The following is a 19,394-nucleotide window of genomic DNA, read 5'->3' as shown; positions in this document are numbered from 1 at the left end:
TCCCTCTTTTTATAAGCTTCTTTATTTACTCCGGATAGTTAACATAACAGTGTTCAATAGTGAAGTAAGCAGATTTTACACTCACTATTACTGCACGGATAGAAAGCCATATGCATTTTTGTTTTTATAAGTCATCTCAGATCACTGCAATATGGCACATGAGAACAGAGATTCAGAGGCACAAAGTTAATAAATACATTTAACATTGTCAAGCATTCAAAAGATAAATGCAATCATGTAGCAAAAAAAAAAAAATCAGTTTGTAACTTTGACCTTTCCCAAGGATGTGAAGAATCTTTTCCTGTGTCAGAAATCTCTATAGCAAAGATTCCTATGAGAGAGAAAAAAATCTCAGATTAATAAATTTAATAAATTTAAGATTTCACTGATGTACAACATGTATTCTGACATTACTTTGTCAATACTTAAAAATTTTTTTCCCAGCCTCTGTGAAGGAAAACATAGACAATGTATTTTTTTTCATTCAGCTTTCATAAACTGTTGATATATCCATAACATGGAATAATATTCAAAAACAAAAAGAAATGAACTCTCTTTTTCAAATTTTTTAAATTTAAATTCAATTTAGTTAACATATAGTATATTATTAGTTTCAGGGGTAGAGTTTAGTGATTGATCAGCTGCATATAGCATCCACTACTCATTGCATCAAGTGCCCTCCTTAATGTCCTTTACCCACTTGCCCCATCCCCCTACCCAGAGCCCCTCCAGCAACCCTCAGTTTGTTCCCTATAGTTAAGAGTCTTTGATGATTGTAAATACAACTTGGATGGATCTCATGGGCATTGTGCTAAATGAAAAAATCCAATCTCAAAATGTTATACACTGTGTGTGATTTCATTTATATCACAGTCTCAAAATGACAGAATTAAAGATATGAAGAACAAATCAGTGTTTGCCAGGGAGGAGGAGGAGAGGAGTGTGACTATAAAAAGGCTATCACAAGAGGGAGCAAATTCCTTGGTTCTGATGGACAATATAGTATGGTATTCCGCTTGTAACTGTGGTAGATGAGTCTTATGTAAAAAAAAAAAAAAAAAAAAAAAAAACCAACTGCACACACACATACATATGAGTGTATGTAAAAATGAAATCTGAATAAGGCCTATGGCCTAGTTAATCATTCTGTACCAAAATCAATTTCCCAGTTTATAAGATATTGCCATTGGGGAAGTTGGGGTAAGGATATGTGGGATTATCTGTATTATTTTTGCAACTACTTGTGAGAATGTAGTCATTTCAAAATAAAAAGCGTAACAAAGCAAACAAAGCTGTGGTGCAGACATACAAGGAAATACTGCTCAGCAGTTCAAAGGAACATGCAACAAAATCTGATCCATACAACAACCTGGATATATCTCAAATATATTATGCTGCATGGAAGTCAGCCACTAGAGGATATATATGTGATTCCATTTATAGGACAACTTTGAAAAGTTAAATATATAGGGGCAGTTAACAGATCAGCGGTTGGGGAAAGTAAATTAAATACATTGACTGTTGTCTAGGTAATAGGTGGCAGTCAAAATATACAATTTAAAACTAACAGCAAAAGGCTAAGTAAGAAAAAGAGAATTAATGGCACTCTTTAAATTACTAAGAGGAAGGTGACTACTATAATAAAATACAAGCCTTGAATATCAAAAGAAATGACCAAAAGCAAAGAATAAGCAAATTGAGAAATGCAGTAAATGTCACACAATAAACACAGTTATCATAAGATAATATGACAGAGTTGAGACCAAATTTTAAAGTCATATCAATAATGTGAAAAAGCTTACCTCATCCACTATTTTAAAATGGCTCATAAAGCAAAACTTAAATCCATACTATAAATAAGAGAGATACTTAAAATTCAGTGACTCAGAAGAGCTAAAAATAAAGAGATGGACAAAGATTTGCAAGGCAGATGGAGACCTTTAGTACCTCCAACTCTAATACTAGACAAGTAGACACCAAGCCCCTCCCAACTCCAAAAAATTAAATGTATTGGAAAGGCACACTTCATAAAATCTACATTCCATAATGAAGATACGGCAGTTCCACATATCCATGCAGCAAACAAAACAGCAAACTTACATAAAACAAAATTTATAGGAGATAAAGAAATAAAAACAATAATAACAGGAGATTTTAAAGCACCATTCTTAGTAAAACAGGTCAAGTGAATAAAAATTAAGAAATGACATAAAAGAACTAAATAAAATTAAAAAGGTAAATCTTTTATATGTATATACACACACACCAGAAATATATACCTTGATAAGAAAAAAATATATCTTTTCAGGGGCACGTGAACTATCCACACAAATTCATCATGTAGTAAAGTACAAAGAAAACATCGGTAGTTTCCACAATAGAAACATTATAAACAATACTCTCTAATCACAATGCAATAACATAGAAATTTAAAAATGAAATGGAGGGGCGCCTGGGTGGCTCAGTGGGTTAAAGCCTCTGCCTTCAGCTCAGGTCATGATCCCAGGGTCCTGGGATCGGGCCCCACATCGGGCTCTCTGCTCAGCAGGGAGCCTGCTTCCTCCTCCTCTCTCTCTCTCTCTGCCTGCCTCTCTGCCTACTTGTGATCTCTGTCAAATAAATAAATAAAATCTTTAAAAAAAAAATAAATAAATAAAAATGAAATGGAAACACAAAAAGCTCTTCTAACTGGAAATTATAAGATTTTCTATCAAATAACTCTTGGGTAAAAGTGAAAACACAAACAGAAATTACAGAACTTCTAAAAAAATGATAATAAAAACAACATATCAGAATCTATGGGATACATTTAAAGTAATGATCACTGGAAAATTCATAATATTTATATCAATAAGAATGAAAGAATGGCATAAATGAATTAAATTCCTAACTTAAGATACTGAGGGAACAAAACCAACTAAGTAAATAAAAAGACAGCAGAGGAAAGAAATAAGATAAATGAAACCATAAATTAGTAAGATAAAATAAATCAATAAATCAAAATGCTGTTTCTTTGAGGCAATAAACAAAGTAAACAAGTCACTGGCTATAGTAACAAAGAAATAGAAGAGGAAAGCACATATCTACAATTAAGAAATGACAATGGGATATAGCTATTTATAGAAAGGAAATTTAAAAATTCATAAGATAGGGGCGCCTGGGTGGCTCAGTTGGTTGGGCGACTGTCTTCGGCTCAGGTCGTGATCCTGGAGTCCTGGGATCAAGTCCCATATAGGGCTCCCAGCTCCATGGGGAGTCTGCTTCTCCCTCTGACCTCCCCTCTCATGCTCTCTCTCTCTCTCTCTCTCAAATAAATAAATAAAATCTTAAAAAAAATTCATAAGATAAAGCATTGGTTACTTCTGTGCAAATAAATTCAAAAACTTAGAGAGAGGCACCTCATGGCTCTGCCTCCAGCTCAGGTCATGATCCCAGGGTCTCAGGATGAGTTCCATCTTGAGACTCCAGTGGGGAGTCTGCTTCTCCCTCTCCCTCTATCCCTCCCCCATTCATGTATACATTCATGCTCTCTCTCTTTCAGTCTCTCAAATAAACAAAATCTTTAGAAAAATGATCCTAGAGAAAATAGATTATTTTTAGACAAATAGAGATAAAAAGCTTAAAACAACCCCCCCCCAAAAACAGAAAAATTTATCAAGGAAGTATACCTCACAAAAAAGAAAGAACCAAGGCTGTGTGGTTTCACAGGTGAACCCAAACAAATCCTTAGAGATCAGATGATCACAAACTACATAAATTGTTTCAAAGCACAGTAAGTGAAAACTTTCAAATTCCTTTTTTGCAGCAAATATAACACTGATATCTAAACTTGCTAAGAGAGTACAAAGAAAAAAATTATAGACCAATATCACAAATATTGATACACAAATCTACAATAAAATATAAGTGAACATTAAGAATAGAATACATTAAGACCAAGTAAGGTTTATACCATAAATTCAAAGATGGTTCAATATCTGAAAATCTTTTCAAATAACTCACAAAGTAACAGTTCTAAAGAGAAAAACCATATCTCTATAGATGCTGAACAAGCCCTTGAAAAAATTAAACACCCATTCCTAATAAAATATACAATCTTGAGAAAATAAAAATGGGCAGATATCATAAAACATTTATACCTCAGTCCTAAAGCCAGCATCTTACATTTACTTGACAAACCCTAGAGGCATTCCCACTTAAGGTCAGAATCAAAACAAGGATGCCCATTTTCTCCACTACTGTTTATCACTATTCTGAGGATACTAGCTATTGCAATTAATTAGAGAATATAATTCAAGAGATAAAAATAGGCAAAGAAGAAATAAAACAATCTCTTTTTTGCAGATGACATGATAACATATCTGGACTCCCCTAATGAGTCAATGATAAAACTTAATGAAACAATAAAAAAAATCTAGCACAATAACGTGATGATAAATTAACATGCAAAAATAGCATTTTTTGAAGAGAAAATGAATGGAGAGAAAAAACTAAAGATAAATGATTTAGGAATAAACTTAAATGTTCAAAACCTATATAAAGAAAACTGCAACTCATTTTTTAATTAAAAAAAGCTTTTGAACTTTTGTAGCAACATGGATGGGAATGGAAGAGATTATGCTGAGTGAAATAAGTCAAGCAGAGAGAGTCAATTATCATATGGTTTCACTTATTTGTGGAGCATAACAAATAGCATGGAGGACAAGGGGAGTTAGACAGGAGAAGGGAGTTCGGGGAAATTGGAAGGGGAGGTGAACCATGAGAGACTATGGACTCTGAAAAACAATCTGAGGGTTTTGAAGGGGCGGGGGGTGAGAGGTTGGGGGAACCAGGTGGTGGGTATTAGGACACGGATTACATGGAGTACTGGGTGTGGTGCAAAAACAATGAATACTGTTATGCTGAAAATAAATTAAAAAAAAAAGCTTTTGATTTTATCTATTTATTAATTATTATTCTTTTTTTTTAAGATTTTATTTATTTGACAGACAGAGATCACAAGTAGACAGAGAGAGAGGAGGAAGCAGGCTCCTTGCTGAGCAGAGAGCCTGATGCAGGGCTTGATCCCAGGACCCTGAGATCGTGACCTGAGCCGAAGGCAGAGGCTTTGCTTTAACCCACTGAGCCACCCAGGTGCCCCTATTTTTTATTATTCTTGAATGACACATGTGAGTTTGAAAAAATGGAAGGACATCCTTGTTTTTTTGGTTAGGACAGCTCAACATTACCAAGATGTCAGTTTTCCCCAAGTTAATTTATAAATTTAATGTGATTCTAATAAAAATTCCAATGGGCTTTTTAAACTGGAGCTAGGTAAGCTAATGCTACTTTCAGATGCAACATTCTAAGTTTTTGTTGTAGTGTTCAATGATTCATTAGTTGCGTAATATGGAAAACAAACTCACATGAAAATATAGGCAAATACTTAAAAGGAAGTGCTCCTATAGGCTCTAGATTATCAGTATGCTGGAGCTGGCTCACAGCTGATTGTAAATATTCAGAAATTTTGTGAGCTGGGAGTTAAACTAGCTTGGTAGCTTGTAACTGTACAATATATTTATAGAAGATGTAGAATTGTGTAATCACTATATTGTACATCTGAGACTAAGATAACACTGTATGTCAACTACACATTAACATAAAGAAAGAGAAAGAAAGAAAAAAAGAAAACAAGAAAGAAAGAGGAAACAAACAAAGTGGCTTCCTGGTCACAGTGGGCATATTTACACCACTGAAATTGGCAAATGCTACAAATCAGGGCTTCTCCCTTCCCTTCCTCGGAGAACCAGTTTACCAACAAACCATCAAACTAGTCCTAAAAAGTGAAAAATATTACAAAGGCTCTATAATTAAAATAGTGTGGAATTTGGACATAAATAAACCCAAAGGAACAGAAGAGAAAGTCCAGAGAGAGACTTGAATCACTTGGACAAAATATTTTTACTAAATGATCTTTGAAAAACTGGTTAGTCATTTGGAAAAAAGTAAAATTAGACCAATTTTTCATACCATGTACAAAATAAACTTTAAATGGATCAGAAATCTAAATGTAATAAGATATATATATATGTATATATACATATATATATATATATATATATATATATATATATAACTTATATAAGTACTAAAACATTGAAACTAAAAACACTGATTTTCTCTGTTATCTATCTGGGTATAAGAAAAGATTTTTCTAACTATAAACAGAAATTGGATGTTTAAAATATATTTAAAAATTTGACTAAATAAAAACAGAAACTTTTCCATGTAAAAAATAGTTTAAGTAAATTCAAAAGAAAAGTGACAAAATGGAAGAAAATATTTGCAACATATATTTTCAGTAATAAAAAGTTAATTTCCCATTATTCTTTTATAATGTGAAATAAATCTATTGTTGCTCATTAAATATGTTAGCCGAAAGCAATGTGATTCTTTTCTCAGCAAAGTCAACGGGGGGTGGGGGTGGGAGGATAAAGATAATAGTTTACTTTCTGATAACATTGAAAAATTCATGTACTAAAAGTAAAAGTGAGAAATAAAAACTGCTTTGTAAATCCAAAAAAAAGTTAATTTCCCACATTTACAAAGAAAATTTAACAAAAAGAGAACATTCCATTAGAAAAATGGGCAAAAAAATGGCCAATTTAAAAAAAAGATATAAAATAGCCCTTAAACATATGAAAAGATATTAAAATTCACTCATAAAAAGAGAAATGCAAATTAAAACTACACTGAAATACCATTTCTTACCCACCATACTCACAAAAACTCAAGAACTTGACAGTATACTCTGCTGATGATGCTGTAGGGAAACAGGCACTTTAAACCATAGTTGGTGGGAATGAAAAATACTACAACCCTAGCAGAGGGGGATTTTGGCACTATTTAACCAAACTGTACACATACACATTTACCCTTTGACCCAGAAACCCTGCTTCTAGGAATTTATCCTGAAGATATACCTCCACCAATATGAAAATACATTCATTATAGTCTTATTTGTAATTGCAAATTGTTGAAAACTACCTAAATGTCCAAATATAGGAGGTCAGTTGCTTAACTATAGTATGTCCATAAAATGGAATACTATGCAACTGTAAAAAGGAACAAGGGGAATCTGTATGAATATAAAGTGACTTCTAAAAGAAGTGAGAAAAGTGTAAGAAACATATATAGTATGCCACCTTTTGCATATGAAAAGAAAAATATACCTGAATGTCATTATATAAACCATAAAGCAATATGGGGGACATGGGATGGAGGGTATATAGGAGAAAGTAAGACTTCTCTGGTTATTACTTTTTGCAGAGTTTTGACTTTAAAAGCATATTAATCTACATATTCAAAAATAAAACTAAATCAAGGAAAAAAACTAGGAAGGGGAAAAATGAAAAGTGAAAGCAAATTGAAGTAAATGAAACTAGTGTTATTTTAAATGCATATCATAATCACAGCAAAAGGGGAAAAAAGGAATTAATCTAAGTAATTTTTAAGCTCAGTATTTGACTGTATGCCCTCAAGATTTATGCAGAGTAGTATATGGAGACAGGAATTACAAATAGATCATGAACTTTAATGTTGGTCTATTTAATGTAGTGACATAGGTGAAGAAATTTTGAACCTATTTTAGATGTACTCTGGGATTGAGCAAAAGAGTAACTACGTACATATTGTTGATAAACACAATGTTGAGCCAGGGTTCTCACTGTAGAAGAAAGGACATACAAATACAAAATGGAAAAAGAAAGGAAGAAACCTGGGGAGATGGTTTGGAACTGGAGGTATTTCAGGTCTTTAAAATGTGTGCGTGTGCATGTGGGTGTGTGTGTGTGCACCCATGCATGCATGGAAAGAAAACATATGTAAAAGTGTGAGTAAATAAGACAGCAAATATGTTGTCTCAAACATAGAGAAAGCAAATGGAGTAAAATTTTAATGATGAGTATGGGTAAAAGGTGTATAGCTATTCGGTGCATTATTTTATTTTTATAACTTCTTATAAGTTTGAATTTATTTCGAAATTCAAGCATTTGTACAAAATTTGTGACATATCAGAATATATCTAAAATATTTTCCTCTGAAAAATAAACTGCTTTCCTAAAGCATAAGCATTTTATGGTGCTGTAATTAATATTTTGTTAATGTAAGCATATGGAAAAATTTAAGTTTTAGAATAAGAAGAAAATTACATTTTAAATATATAACTTATATAAACATTAGATAAAGATCTTTAATTTTAGCAAATTTATATAAAACTAATGATCCAAATACTTCACTTTTATGTCTATATACTTAATGATGTAATTGTGTTTAAATAGCACTATTTTTTTTTCTGTTTTTTTTTTTAATTTTTTATTTTTTTCAGCATAACAATATTCATTATTTTTGCACCACACCCAGTGCTCCATGCAATCCGTGCCCTCTACAATACCCACCACCTGGTGCCCCCAACCTCCCACCCCCCACCCCTTCAAAATTCTCAGATCGTTTTTCAGAGTCCATAGTCTCTCATGGTTCACCTCCCCTTCCAATTTCCCTCAACTCCCTTCTCCTCTCCATCTCCCCTTGTCCTCCATGCTATTTGTTATGCTCCACAAATAAGTGAAACCATATGATAATTGATAGATTGATTTGAGCTTCCTTACTTCCTCAAATATTCTATATGGTCTCCAGAGAATGGATCCTTGAACTACTTACTCTTCTAATGATCGATCTAGGCCTCGGTCAGGAGATCGATGGTGAGCACGTTCTGGTGAATGACATTTTGTATTTGGCTTTATTGTAGAACTCATATGATAAGCATTACTTGAGTAATTCTGGCGGCGAAGTTCTTGTACAGCCCTTTCCCTGAAGCAAAATAGTGAGGCTTTTAAATTTTATATCCAGTGATGTTACTAATACCATCATAAAACTGTAGTTCAGTTCATACTTTAAAAGCTATCATGAAATTATCAAACTCTGTTGTTATGTAAAAACAACAACAACAATGCTTTCCAGACTGAACACTGCATAGAGACTAACTTACCTTTCAAAGCGCTCCGTCCCTAGTTGTCGTTTGGTAATGTCTAAATCAGCTTCCAACTGTGTTACAACATTTCTGAACTGGGCCACATCTCTACTCTGGATGGCCCTGTGTTAAAAAAAAGTATGAGTGACAGCTGATTAAATTTAAAATATGGCTAGGACTTACCACATTAAACCATGTTGGCAATGGTTGCTCAGTAGGAACCATGCCAGACTGTGATTTTTATGGATGTATTAGTACATCTAAAATATGCCAATTTTAGAAGTAGTAAATATGAATATAGCCTACTTGAAAAGGATAAGCTCTCTCGGTCCCATTCAATTAGTTAAACCTTCTCTCTCTGTTTCCCTATGTTTAGATGGGTAATATTATCTATTATCTATCTATAATATCTATTTTTTAAAGTACTTTAAGGTATTATATACAAAGTAGTATTATAACCAAATAATCAATACCATTATTAGTCCTACTATATATATTTATGAAATCAAGTGTCTTGTATATACTTATAATGAAATTTGATTCATGCAATTTATATTTGCATATACAAACTGTAAAAAACAAATTCTCTTCAATTTAACAGGATCCTCCTTAGAGCCAAACAATGCCTCAAAAACTCTGTGATAAGGCACACTATCATAAGGAAGATGGGGAAAGCAATGAATGCTGCTTGCACATAACATTCTATCCTCTTTGCCTGCCAGACAGCACTGTTGACTGCTGAAATCTAAACTTTAGAGATTAAGAACATAAGAGTTTATTATGCTTACCAGTTCTAAGTGATCGTACATTCTAAGACAAAATGCATCCCTAAAGGTGAGGGGGTTGGGCATATTTCACCAAGGTAGATTTCCAAATACCAGCTTGAGAAAGTGATCCTGCAGAACCAGTTGAAGATATTACAAAAGCCCAGCTACAGTGACTGAAAAGAATGACTCACAGCTGCCATAACCTGAAAATAGTTTCTCAAGAAAACTGGCCCTGGCTTTGCAACCCTTCCTCAGTCAGGGGGTCCTAGGAGTGACTGATTCCTGAGACCATGATTCCTATCCTTCCCCCCAGGTCCCATGATCAGATGGGAGGACAGAGTTGAGGGGATGAAAAAGTGTTATAGATGGGACAGATAACAATAGAGGCTAAGGGTCCCCATCAGTTTTTGTGAGAGGTCACCAGGTTTCATAATAAAACACTCACTGTCCAGGCAGGCATTTCTACTACCTCCTAGCCAAGGGTCTTGTAATAAGATGGTAATGGAGCTAGGGATGCTTAAAAAACAAAAAAACCCAAAGTCAGTGCTCTAAGAAAAGTCTTCAGTATTCTATGAATATTAGAGTTCTTCCAGGTACCCAGTATATACTTATAGGTGCATAAGGAAATACTAAGTGACAAGTCTAAATACTCAGCAGCAATCCAGGTGGGTCCATAAACAGAAAAATTCCTCTGGCTTCGGTAGTGCTCAATTTTTTTCCCTAAAAACTTGTTATAATATTTCTAAAAGGTAATGTTTTAGGTCAGACATTCTATTATATCCAAAGCTCTGTTGGAAATAATCAAAAAAGATGGTTCAATTTAAATTTAGATAAACATATAATAGAAATGAGTACTAAATCTCAGGCAAATCAGAGTATTTCTGATTCTCAGTTTAATTAATGGCAAAAGATGGGCACTAAATTGTCTAAATTCCACCTGTTAAATTCTACTAACCTATAAAGTATAAAAAAATTTAAAATACGAATTCATGCTACTGTATTGTTAACCAACTCACATTTTATTTTCTGCCAAACAAAGGTGTTCTTTAAGAAGCTGAATTTCAGATTCTTTTTCTTGAAGCGCTATCTGAGACTGATATTCTTTGTCTCGATTGGCCACCAGCAAAGCTTCTAGATTCTGCATGGAGATTCTCTCATTTGTCATCTGACTCCTGAGGAGTTCTATTTCAGAGCGAGCAGAATCTAACTCATTCTCCATCTGTATGATAATAGGAAGATATCTATACTTATTCCCATTCATTTAACTGATCTATTATCAGAGACTCATAAAATTTCTATATAATGTTATAAATTGACAACTGCTTTTTAAAAAGATTTTATTTATTTATTTGACAGACAGAGATCATAAGCAGGCAGAGATGCAGGCTGGGGGTGGAGGGAGCAGGCTCCCTGCTGAGCAGAGAGCCCGATGCGGGGCTCAGTCCTAGAACCCTGAGATCATGACCTGAGCAGAAGGCAGAGGCTTAACCCACTGAGCCACCCAGGAGGCCCCCTGACAACTGCTTTTAATTTCTTAATTAGAAATTATGTCTTCCTTCTTACCAAACACACACACACACACACACACACACACACACAGTATCAATTTCTTCAATTCTCTGATCATATAAAAAATTCATTAATTTAACACTTATTAATAATCCCAAACTGCAAAGGATTTCCATTCCCAGAATTTATATTTTTTTATATATTTCTGCAAGACTGACATAGTGCTATACAGGACTACTGTTTTGTCCTAAGTTAGGTGAGTTACAAACAGCTAACTACCTTGTAGAATATTATTGTCCCTCATAGTTAAGGAAGATAAGGAGCTGCACATTCCCTCTCTTGCATAAACCTGTGAAAAGCTTAGTTTTTTTAAGGTTTTCTTGAGTCTCAAAAATGCTCTGTAAGCCAAATGTTTCTTCAAAAGGAGGAAAACCAGGTATTGCTTTTTAGAAAAAAAGTGTTCTTTATCTCATAATACACATTATAATAAATTATAGATGTATTTAAAAAGTTAAATGTGAAAAAACAGAACTTTAAGAAAAAAGAATTTAATAAAGATGAAATTATGAGGGAGGAGTGAGCAGATAGAGGAAGGACTGTCTATATTAGATACAACTAAGAATGATGTATAACCATATAAAAAATAAACATAGCAATAGTCAATATAAACCTAACCAAAATTTGGAAGGAAACAACTGGAAGAATATAAACTCAGTTTGTATGGTGACAAGTGGTAGCTACACTTGTGGTGAGCACAGCATTTGTATAATCTTATTGAATCATTACATTGTACACCTGAAACTAATTAAAATTTTGTGTCATCTATACTCAGGGTTTTTTTCATTATGTTCAATTAGCCAATATATAGTACATCATAAGTTTTCGCTGTAGTGTTCAATGATTCATGAGTTGCATATAACACCCAGTGCTCATCCCAACACCTGTTCATATTTTTAAAAATTTATTTTAAAGAAACTCAATAAGTAAAATGGTTAAATCTTATACTAAAAGGAACTCATATGAATTGATGAGAAATATGAACAAATCATATGAACAGAAGATTTACAAAATATAACTCATTAGTAAACATATGGGGAAAAACTACCCTTACTAATAATCTAATAAATACAAAATGAAACTAGATGCTATTTCCAGTCCACGGTTTCATAATCTTAACACTACTGACCTTTTGGGTTGGAAAATTATTTGGTGTAGGGAGGTGTCTTATGTGCTGTAGGATATTTAGCAGCATACCTGGTCTCAACTCATTAGAGGCCAATAGCATCCTCCTACCCCAATTGTGACAATCAAAACTAACTCCAGGGGCACCTTGGTAGCTCAGTCAGTTAAGCATCTGACTTAGGATCTGGTCATGATCTTAGGTCTGGGATCGAGCCATGCTGGACTCCATGCTCAACAGGGAATCTGCTTCTCTCTCTCCCTCTTCCCTTTCTCCCACTTGTGCTCTCTATCTTTATCTTTCTGTCTCTCTCTCAAATAAATAAAATATCTTTTTTTTTTTTAAGATTTTGTTTATTTGACAGACAGAGAACACAAGTAGGCAGAGAGGCAGACAGAGAGAGGAAGGGAAGCAGGCTCCCTGCTGAGCAGAGAGCCCGATATGGGGCTCGATCCCAGGACCCTGGAATCATGACCTGAGGTGAAGGCAGAGGCTTTAACCCACTGAGCCACCCAGGCGCCCAATAAAATATCTTTTTAAAAAAAGTCTCCAGAGAGTCAATTATCATATGGTTTCACTTATTTGTGGAGCATAACAAATAGCATGGAGGACAAGGGGAGATGGAGAGGAGAAGGGAGTTGAGGGAAATTGGAAGGGGAGGTGAACCATGAGAGACTATGGACTCTGAAAAACGATCTGAGAATTTTGAAGGGGTGGGGGGTGGGAGGTTGGGGGCACCAGGTGGTGGGTATTGTAGAGGGCACGGATTGCATGGAGCACTGGGTGTGGTGCAAAAATAATGAATACTGTTATGCTGAAAAAAAATAATGAATACTGTTATGCTGAAAAAATAAAAAATTAAAATTAAAAAAAAAAAAAGTCTCCAGACATTGCAGAATGGCCACAGGGGAGCAAAATCTCTTTCAGTTGAAACATTGTCCTAGTTTATCAAATTGGCAAATTTCTTAGTGTGTATTGATTAACATTAAAGTGGGCAATGGCAATTTCATACACTCTGCCAGGAGGAATACAAAATGGAGGATCACTTTTTTTTTTTTTTAGAATCACTTCTTTTGGCAATAGCTTTATTGGATTATAATTTACATACAACTCATACAACTCAGCCAATTTCCATTTACTTACAATTCAACCGTTTCTTTTTTGTTTGTTTTTATTTAAATTCCAGTTAGTTAACACATAGTGTAATATTAGTTTCAGGAATAGAATTTAGTGATTCACCACTTATATATAACACCCAGTGGTCATCACAACAAGCGTCCTCCTTTATGCCCATCACCCATTTATCCTATCCCCCACCTATCTGCCCCTTAGCAACCCTCAGTTTGTTTTCTGTAATTAAGAGTCTCTTCTATGATTTGCCTCACTCTCTTTTTTTCTTTCCCCTGTATTAATCTGTTCTGTTTCTTAAATTCTTCATATGAGTGAAATCATAACATATCTTTCTCTAACTGACTTACTTCACTTAGTGTAATACATTCTAGCTCCACCCATGTCATTGCAAGTAGCAAGATTTCATTCTCTTTTATGGCTAAGTAATAATGATGCAGAAAAAACATTTGACAAATTACAGCATCCTTTCTTGATAAAAACCCTCCACAAAGTAGGGATAGAGGGAACATATATCAACATCATAAAGGCCACATATGAAAGACCCACAGCTAATACATCCTCCATGGGGAAAAACAGAGCTTTTCCTCTAAGGTCAGGAATATGACAGGGATGTCCACTCTCATCACTGTTGTTCAACATAGTAGTAGAAGTCCTAGCCTCAGCTATCAGACAACAAAAAGAAATAAAGGGCACCCAAATTGGCAAAGAAGAACTCAAACTTTCACTCTTTGCAGATGACATGATACTCTATATAGAAAACCCAAAAGATTCCACCAAAAAATTGCTAGAACTGATACAGGAGTTCATCAAAGTAGTAGGATATAAAATCAAAGCACAGGGGACGCCTGGGTGGCTCAGTTGGTTGGACGACTGCCTTCGGTTCAGGTCATGATCCCGGAGTCCCAGGATCAAGTCCCACATCGGGTTCCCAGCTCCACGGGGAGTCTGCTTCTCTCTCTGACCTTCTCCTCGCTCATGCTCTCTCTCATTGTCTCTCTTTCAAATAAATAAATAAATAAAATCTTTAAAAAAAATCAAAACACAGAATTCTTTTTTTTTTTTTTAAAGATTTTATTTATTTATTTGACAGAGAGAGATCACAAGCAGGCAGAGAGGCAGGCAGAGAGAGAGGAGGAAGCAGGCTCCCTGCTGAGCAGAGAGCCTGATGCGGGGCTCGATCCCAGGACCCTGAGATCATGACCTGAGCCGAAGGCAGCGGCTTAACCCACTGAGCCACCCAGGCGCCCCAAAACACAGAATTCTGCTGCATTTCTATACACCAACAATGAAGCAGCAGAAAGAGAAATCAAGAAATTGGTCCCATTTACAATTGCACCAAAACCCGTAAGATACATAGGAATAAACCTAACTAAAGAAGTAAAAGATCTGTACTCTGAAAACTATGGAACACTTATGAAAGAAATTGAAGAAGACACAAATAGAACATTCCACGTTCATGTATCAGAAGAGCAAATACTCTTATAATGCCTATAACTACCCAAAGCAATCTATACATTTAATGCAATCCCTATCAAAACACTACCAGCATTTTTCAGAGAGCTAGAACAAATAATCCTAAAATTTGTATGGAACCACAAAAGACCCCAAAGAGCCAAAGAAATCTTGAAAAAGAAAACCAAAGCTGGAGGCATCACAATTCCAGACTTTAAGCTCTATTACAAAGCTGTCACTGGCACAAAAACAGACAGACAGATCAATAGGATGGAATAGAAAACCAAGAAATGGACCCTCAACTAATCTTTGACAAAGCAGGAAAGAATATACAATGGAAAAAAGACAGTCTTTTCAACATATGATGCTGGATAACTTGAGGAAATCCTTTTAATCTATTTTTTTCTGTTGTGGCTTGTCCTTTTGATGTGGATCTAAGAAAGCATTACCTAACCCAAGGTCACAAAGATTTACTTAATGTTTTCTCATTAAGAGTTTTATAATTTTAGCTCTTACATTCAGGCCTATAATCTATTTTAAGTTAATTTTTGCATATGGTATGTGGTAAGAATCCAGCATTATTCTTTTCCATGTGGATGTTCAATTGTCCCAGAACCATTCATTGAAGAGACTATTCTTCCCTCATTAAGTTGTATTGGTATCAATTTTCTGAAAATCATTTGAGCACAATTTTAAGACTTTATTTCTGGATTCTCAATTCTGTTCCACTGGCCTGTATCTTTCTTCATGCTGGTATTACACTACCTCAATTACTGTACTTCTGTAGCCAGTTTTGAAATTGGGAAGTGTTAGTTCTCTGATTTTATTCTTTTTCTTCTCTCTCTCTCTCTTTTTAAAAAGATTTGATTTATTTGAGAAAGAGAGAATGAGCAAGGGGGAGGTGGAGAGGGAAAAGCAGACTTCCTGCTGAGCAGGAAGCCCAATGTGGGGGTTGATTCCAGGACCCTGAAATCATAACCTGAGCCAAAGGCAGATGCTTAACCAACTGAGCCACCCAGGCACCCCAGATTTGTTCTTTTTCAGGATTGTTTTGGCTACTCTGGGGCACTTGAACTTCCACATTAATTTTATAGCACCTTGCCAATTTCTATAAAGAAGCCAGCCGGGATTCTGATAGGCATTGTATTGAATCTATAGATCAATTTGGTGGTAGTACTGCCTTTTTAACAATGTTTAGTCTTCTAATCCATGAATACAGAATGTTTTTCCATTTACTTAGGTCCTCTTTAAATTTTTTTTAGCAATGTTTTCTAGTTTTGTAAAGAACAAGTTTTGCACTTCTTTTGTTAAAATTACACCTAAGCATTTTATCTCCTCTTGGTGCAATCCCTTTTGATGCAATCTCATCTGATGGAATTGTTTTATTTTCATTTTTTGGATTGTACATTGCTTGTATATAGAGATGTAACTGATATTGTATATTGATATACAATATACTTGGCCTGCCAAGTTTCTGTGGATAGATCTGCTGTAAACCTAATTTGTCTTCCCTTATAGGTTAAGGACATTTTTCCATTGCTGCTTTCAGGAGTCTTTCCTTGTCTGTGTATTTGGTGAATTTGACTATGATATGTCTTGGTGTAGGTCAGCTTTTGTTGAATTTGATCAGAGCTCTCTGTGCCTCTTAGATTTTGATGTCTGTTTTCTTCCCCCAATTAGAGAAGTTTTCAGCTATAATTTCCTCAAACTTTCTGCCCACTTTTCCCTCTCTTCTTCTTCTGAGACCCCCGACACAAATGTTATTATGCTTTAAGGAGTTACTGAGTTCCCTAAGGAACATGCATTCATGATTCAATACTTTTCCTTCCCTCTTCTTTTCAGCTTTATTATTTTCCATAATTTCATCTTCTATATCACTGATTTATTCTTCTGCTTCAGCCATTCTCATTCTCATTGCATCCAGTCAGTTTTGCATCTCAGTTACAGCACTTCTTTTTTTTTATTTTGGCCTGACCATTTCTTAGTTCTTTTATCTCCACAGTGAAGGAGATAGTGTCTTTGACACTTTTCTCAAGCCCAGCTAGTATCCTTATGATTGTTGTTTTAAACTCTGGTTCAAGAATCTCACTTATATCTGTTTTGATTAAATCCCTGGCCATTACTTCTTGTTCTTTCTTTTGGGGTGAATTCCTCAAACTTGTCATTTTGTTTAGGTCACTTTTTTGTGTGTGATTTTTTTTTTAAAGATTTTATTTATTTATTTGACAGAGAGAGATCACAAGTAGAGAGGCAGGCAGAGAGAGAGAGAGAGAGAGAGGGAAGCAGGCTCCCTGCTGAGCAGAGAGCCCGATGCAGGACTCGATCCCAGGACCCTGAGATCACGACCTGAGCCGAAGGCAGCGGCTCAACCCACTGAGCCACCCAGGCACCCTTGTGTGTGATTTTTAAGAAAGATTGTTACATTCCTGCTCCTGAGAGTAATGGCTATGTTAAGAAGAGGTCCTATATGTGCTGGGCCTGGTGCTTCAGGAGGTGTTTCAAAGTGTGCACTCTGCTGTTGTGTATTGGCTGCTCTTTCCCTCAGGTCAGTCCTCTGCAGAGCTTCTTCTTGCCTGCACTGGGGGGTGTCTGGACCTTGTCCACTCTTGCCAAGTTTTAACTGGGTGTGTTTTGGTCTGCTTGTTAAAAGATGGATTCTATTTTCCTTAGACCTGAAGCTTTGCAACACTCTATGACTTGGTGTGTGCAAGGGGTTTGTGCTGGTCTTTTGGGGGAGAGGCCTGCTGTGCTGATTTTCAAGCAGATTTGCCCTAGTGGAGATGCACCTGCAGGGCACAAAGGGGTGGGTCTTATTTTAAGCAGGGCCAGCATCCACTGGGGGGGGGTGTTCTGTTGCTGTCAAGTTGGTCAGTGCTAATGGGTTTGGCAGGGGGTGACGCCACTCTCTCTCTCGACCCCAGGCCGGGGAGTTTGCACCGACCACTCTTCAGGAAGCCCTCACAGAAGAGCAAACAATCTCTCCCCTTGTGTCCCCAGCTTTCATCAGATTGCTGCCTGTCTGTGTCTGATCTGTCTGCCTGCCAGAGTACTCGTGTGTTTTATCTCAGATGTGCAGCTAGGTTCAAAACTCCAAACTTTAGGGACCTACACTGATCTGCTGGGGGAGGGTCTTGCCATGCTGTTGCTGGTGCTGGCTTGTCCCTGAAAAGCAGTTGCATGACCACGCAGTGGTTCAGAGTTTATGTTAAAGCACAGCAAAAAGCTAGCACCTAGGTTTGCTGCCCTTAACCGTTTTCTTTGTTCCTATGCCAGTAAACAGGGCAGCACATTGGTGCCTGCCAGCTCTTTTGTTCCCAGAGAGGCCATGCCACCCTTCCCAAATGCACTCTGAGAAGGAGAAATGTTTCTCCCTGTGGGACCCAGGGGATCCTCAAACCATACTGCCTGCTCCTGATCTCTAGCCTCCTTCCTCACTGGAGCACTGCTAAGCCCACCAGTCATTACTGTGACAATGGCACAGGCTTCTAAAACTTCAGACTTTGAGCACCACTACTTATGGTAGGCAGCCCCTCTCCTTTTCCCAATCAATAGTTTTGAGGAATAGTTTTTCTTGTGCAATCCCTTGTGTGCTGCTTTAAGTCTTTCTCTCTCTCTTTCTCTCTCACCCTTCTCTCTGTGATCAGGGCTCCCACTTCCCTGCAGCACCTACACTTCTTTTCTCCCTCAAATCAACTCTCTGTAACTCCTATTTTCTACCTCTACATGTGCAGTTTGTTTTACCAGTCCTCAGGTCAATTTCTTGGGTATTCGGAATGATTTGATAGTTATCTAGCTGTGTTCGAGAGATGAGACAAGCTTATGGCCTCCCTATTCCTCTACCTTAACTTTACAGGAAACCATGTTTAAAGAAGTAAAGGAATGATGATGACAATGTGTCATCAGTAGAGCTTAATAATAAGGATATGGGAATTATGAACTGTTCTCAAAGGCAGTTTCTTTTGCTTGCTTTATTTACCTGTAGATGAGTCACACTTTCTTGTTTCTTTGAAAGTCAAATTCTTGTCATTGATGAACACTGGACATTTAAGATTCTATATTATAACAACTCTGAATACTGATCCTCCCCATGTCAGGAGTTATTGTAGTCCTTCATTGCCTTCCTTCCTTTCCTTCCTTCCTTCCTTTCTCCCTGCCTCCCTCCCTCCCTTCCTTTCCCTGGACAGTTCCCATGAAGTCTATTTCCCTTGCAGTGTACAACTTCTGATGTTATTCCTCAGGGTATATGCATAATCACTCTGACTCATTTACCATCAGCATGTTTACCGTCTCTCTAAACCTTTCTATTGAGATGACAGTGGATTTAGTCAGGCTATCTTTGATTGTCTCT

At 36.1% G+C, this 19,394-nt stretch overlaps 1 protein-coding gene across 7 annotated transcripts in view; it reads right to left on the bottom strand.

Moving 5' to 3' along the window:
- Nucleotides 1-242: 242 nt before the first annotated feature.
- The window catches only part of TSGA10 (testis specific 10), a 127,253-nt gene continuing 108,101 nt past the window's right edge, over nt 243-19,394 (bottom strand). For all 7 annotated transcript variants that reach the window (XM_047746225.1, XM_047746227.1, XM_047746228.1 and 4 more), the window contains 4 exons: nt 10,791-10,993; nt 9,026-9,130; nt 8,698-8,847; nt 243-331 (listed from right to left, as the gene is read on the bottom strand). In XM_047746225.1, coding sequence (XP_047602181.1) covers nt 307-331; nt 8,698-8,847; nt 9,026-9,130; nt 10,791-10,993 — 483 coding nt within the window. In that variant the 3' untranslated portion in view covers nt 243-306. The remainder of the gene's footprint in view (nt 332-8,697; nt 8,848-9,025; nt 9,131-10,790; nt 10,994-19,394) is intronic.

The sequence above is a fragment of the Lutra lutra genome, chromosome 9 (genome assembly GCF_902655055.1).
Source record: "Lutra lutra chromosome 9, mLutLut1.2, whole genome shotgun sequence".
NCBI classification, from domain to species: Eukaryota; Metazoa; Chordata; class Mammalia; order Carnivora; family Mustelidae; genus Lutra; species Lutra lutra.
The sequence above is the reverse complement of the archived record's forward strand: the minus strand, read 5'-3'. Positions and strand labels throughout refer to the sequence as shown.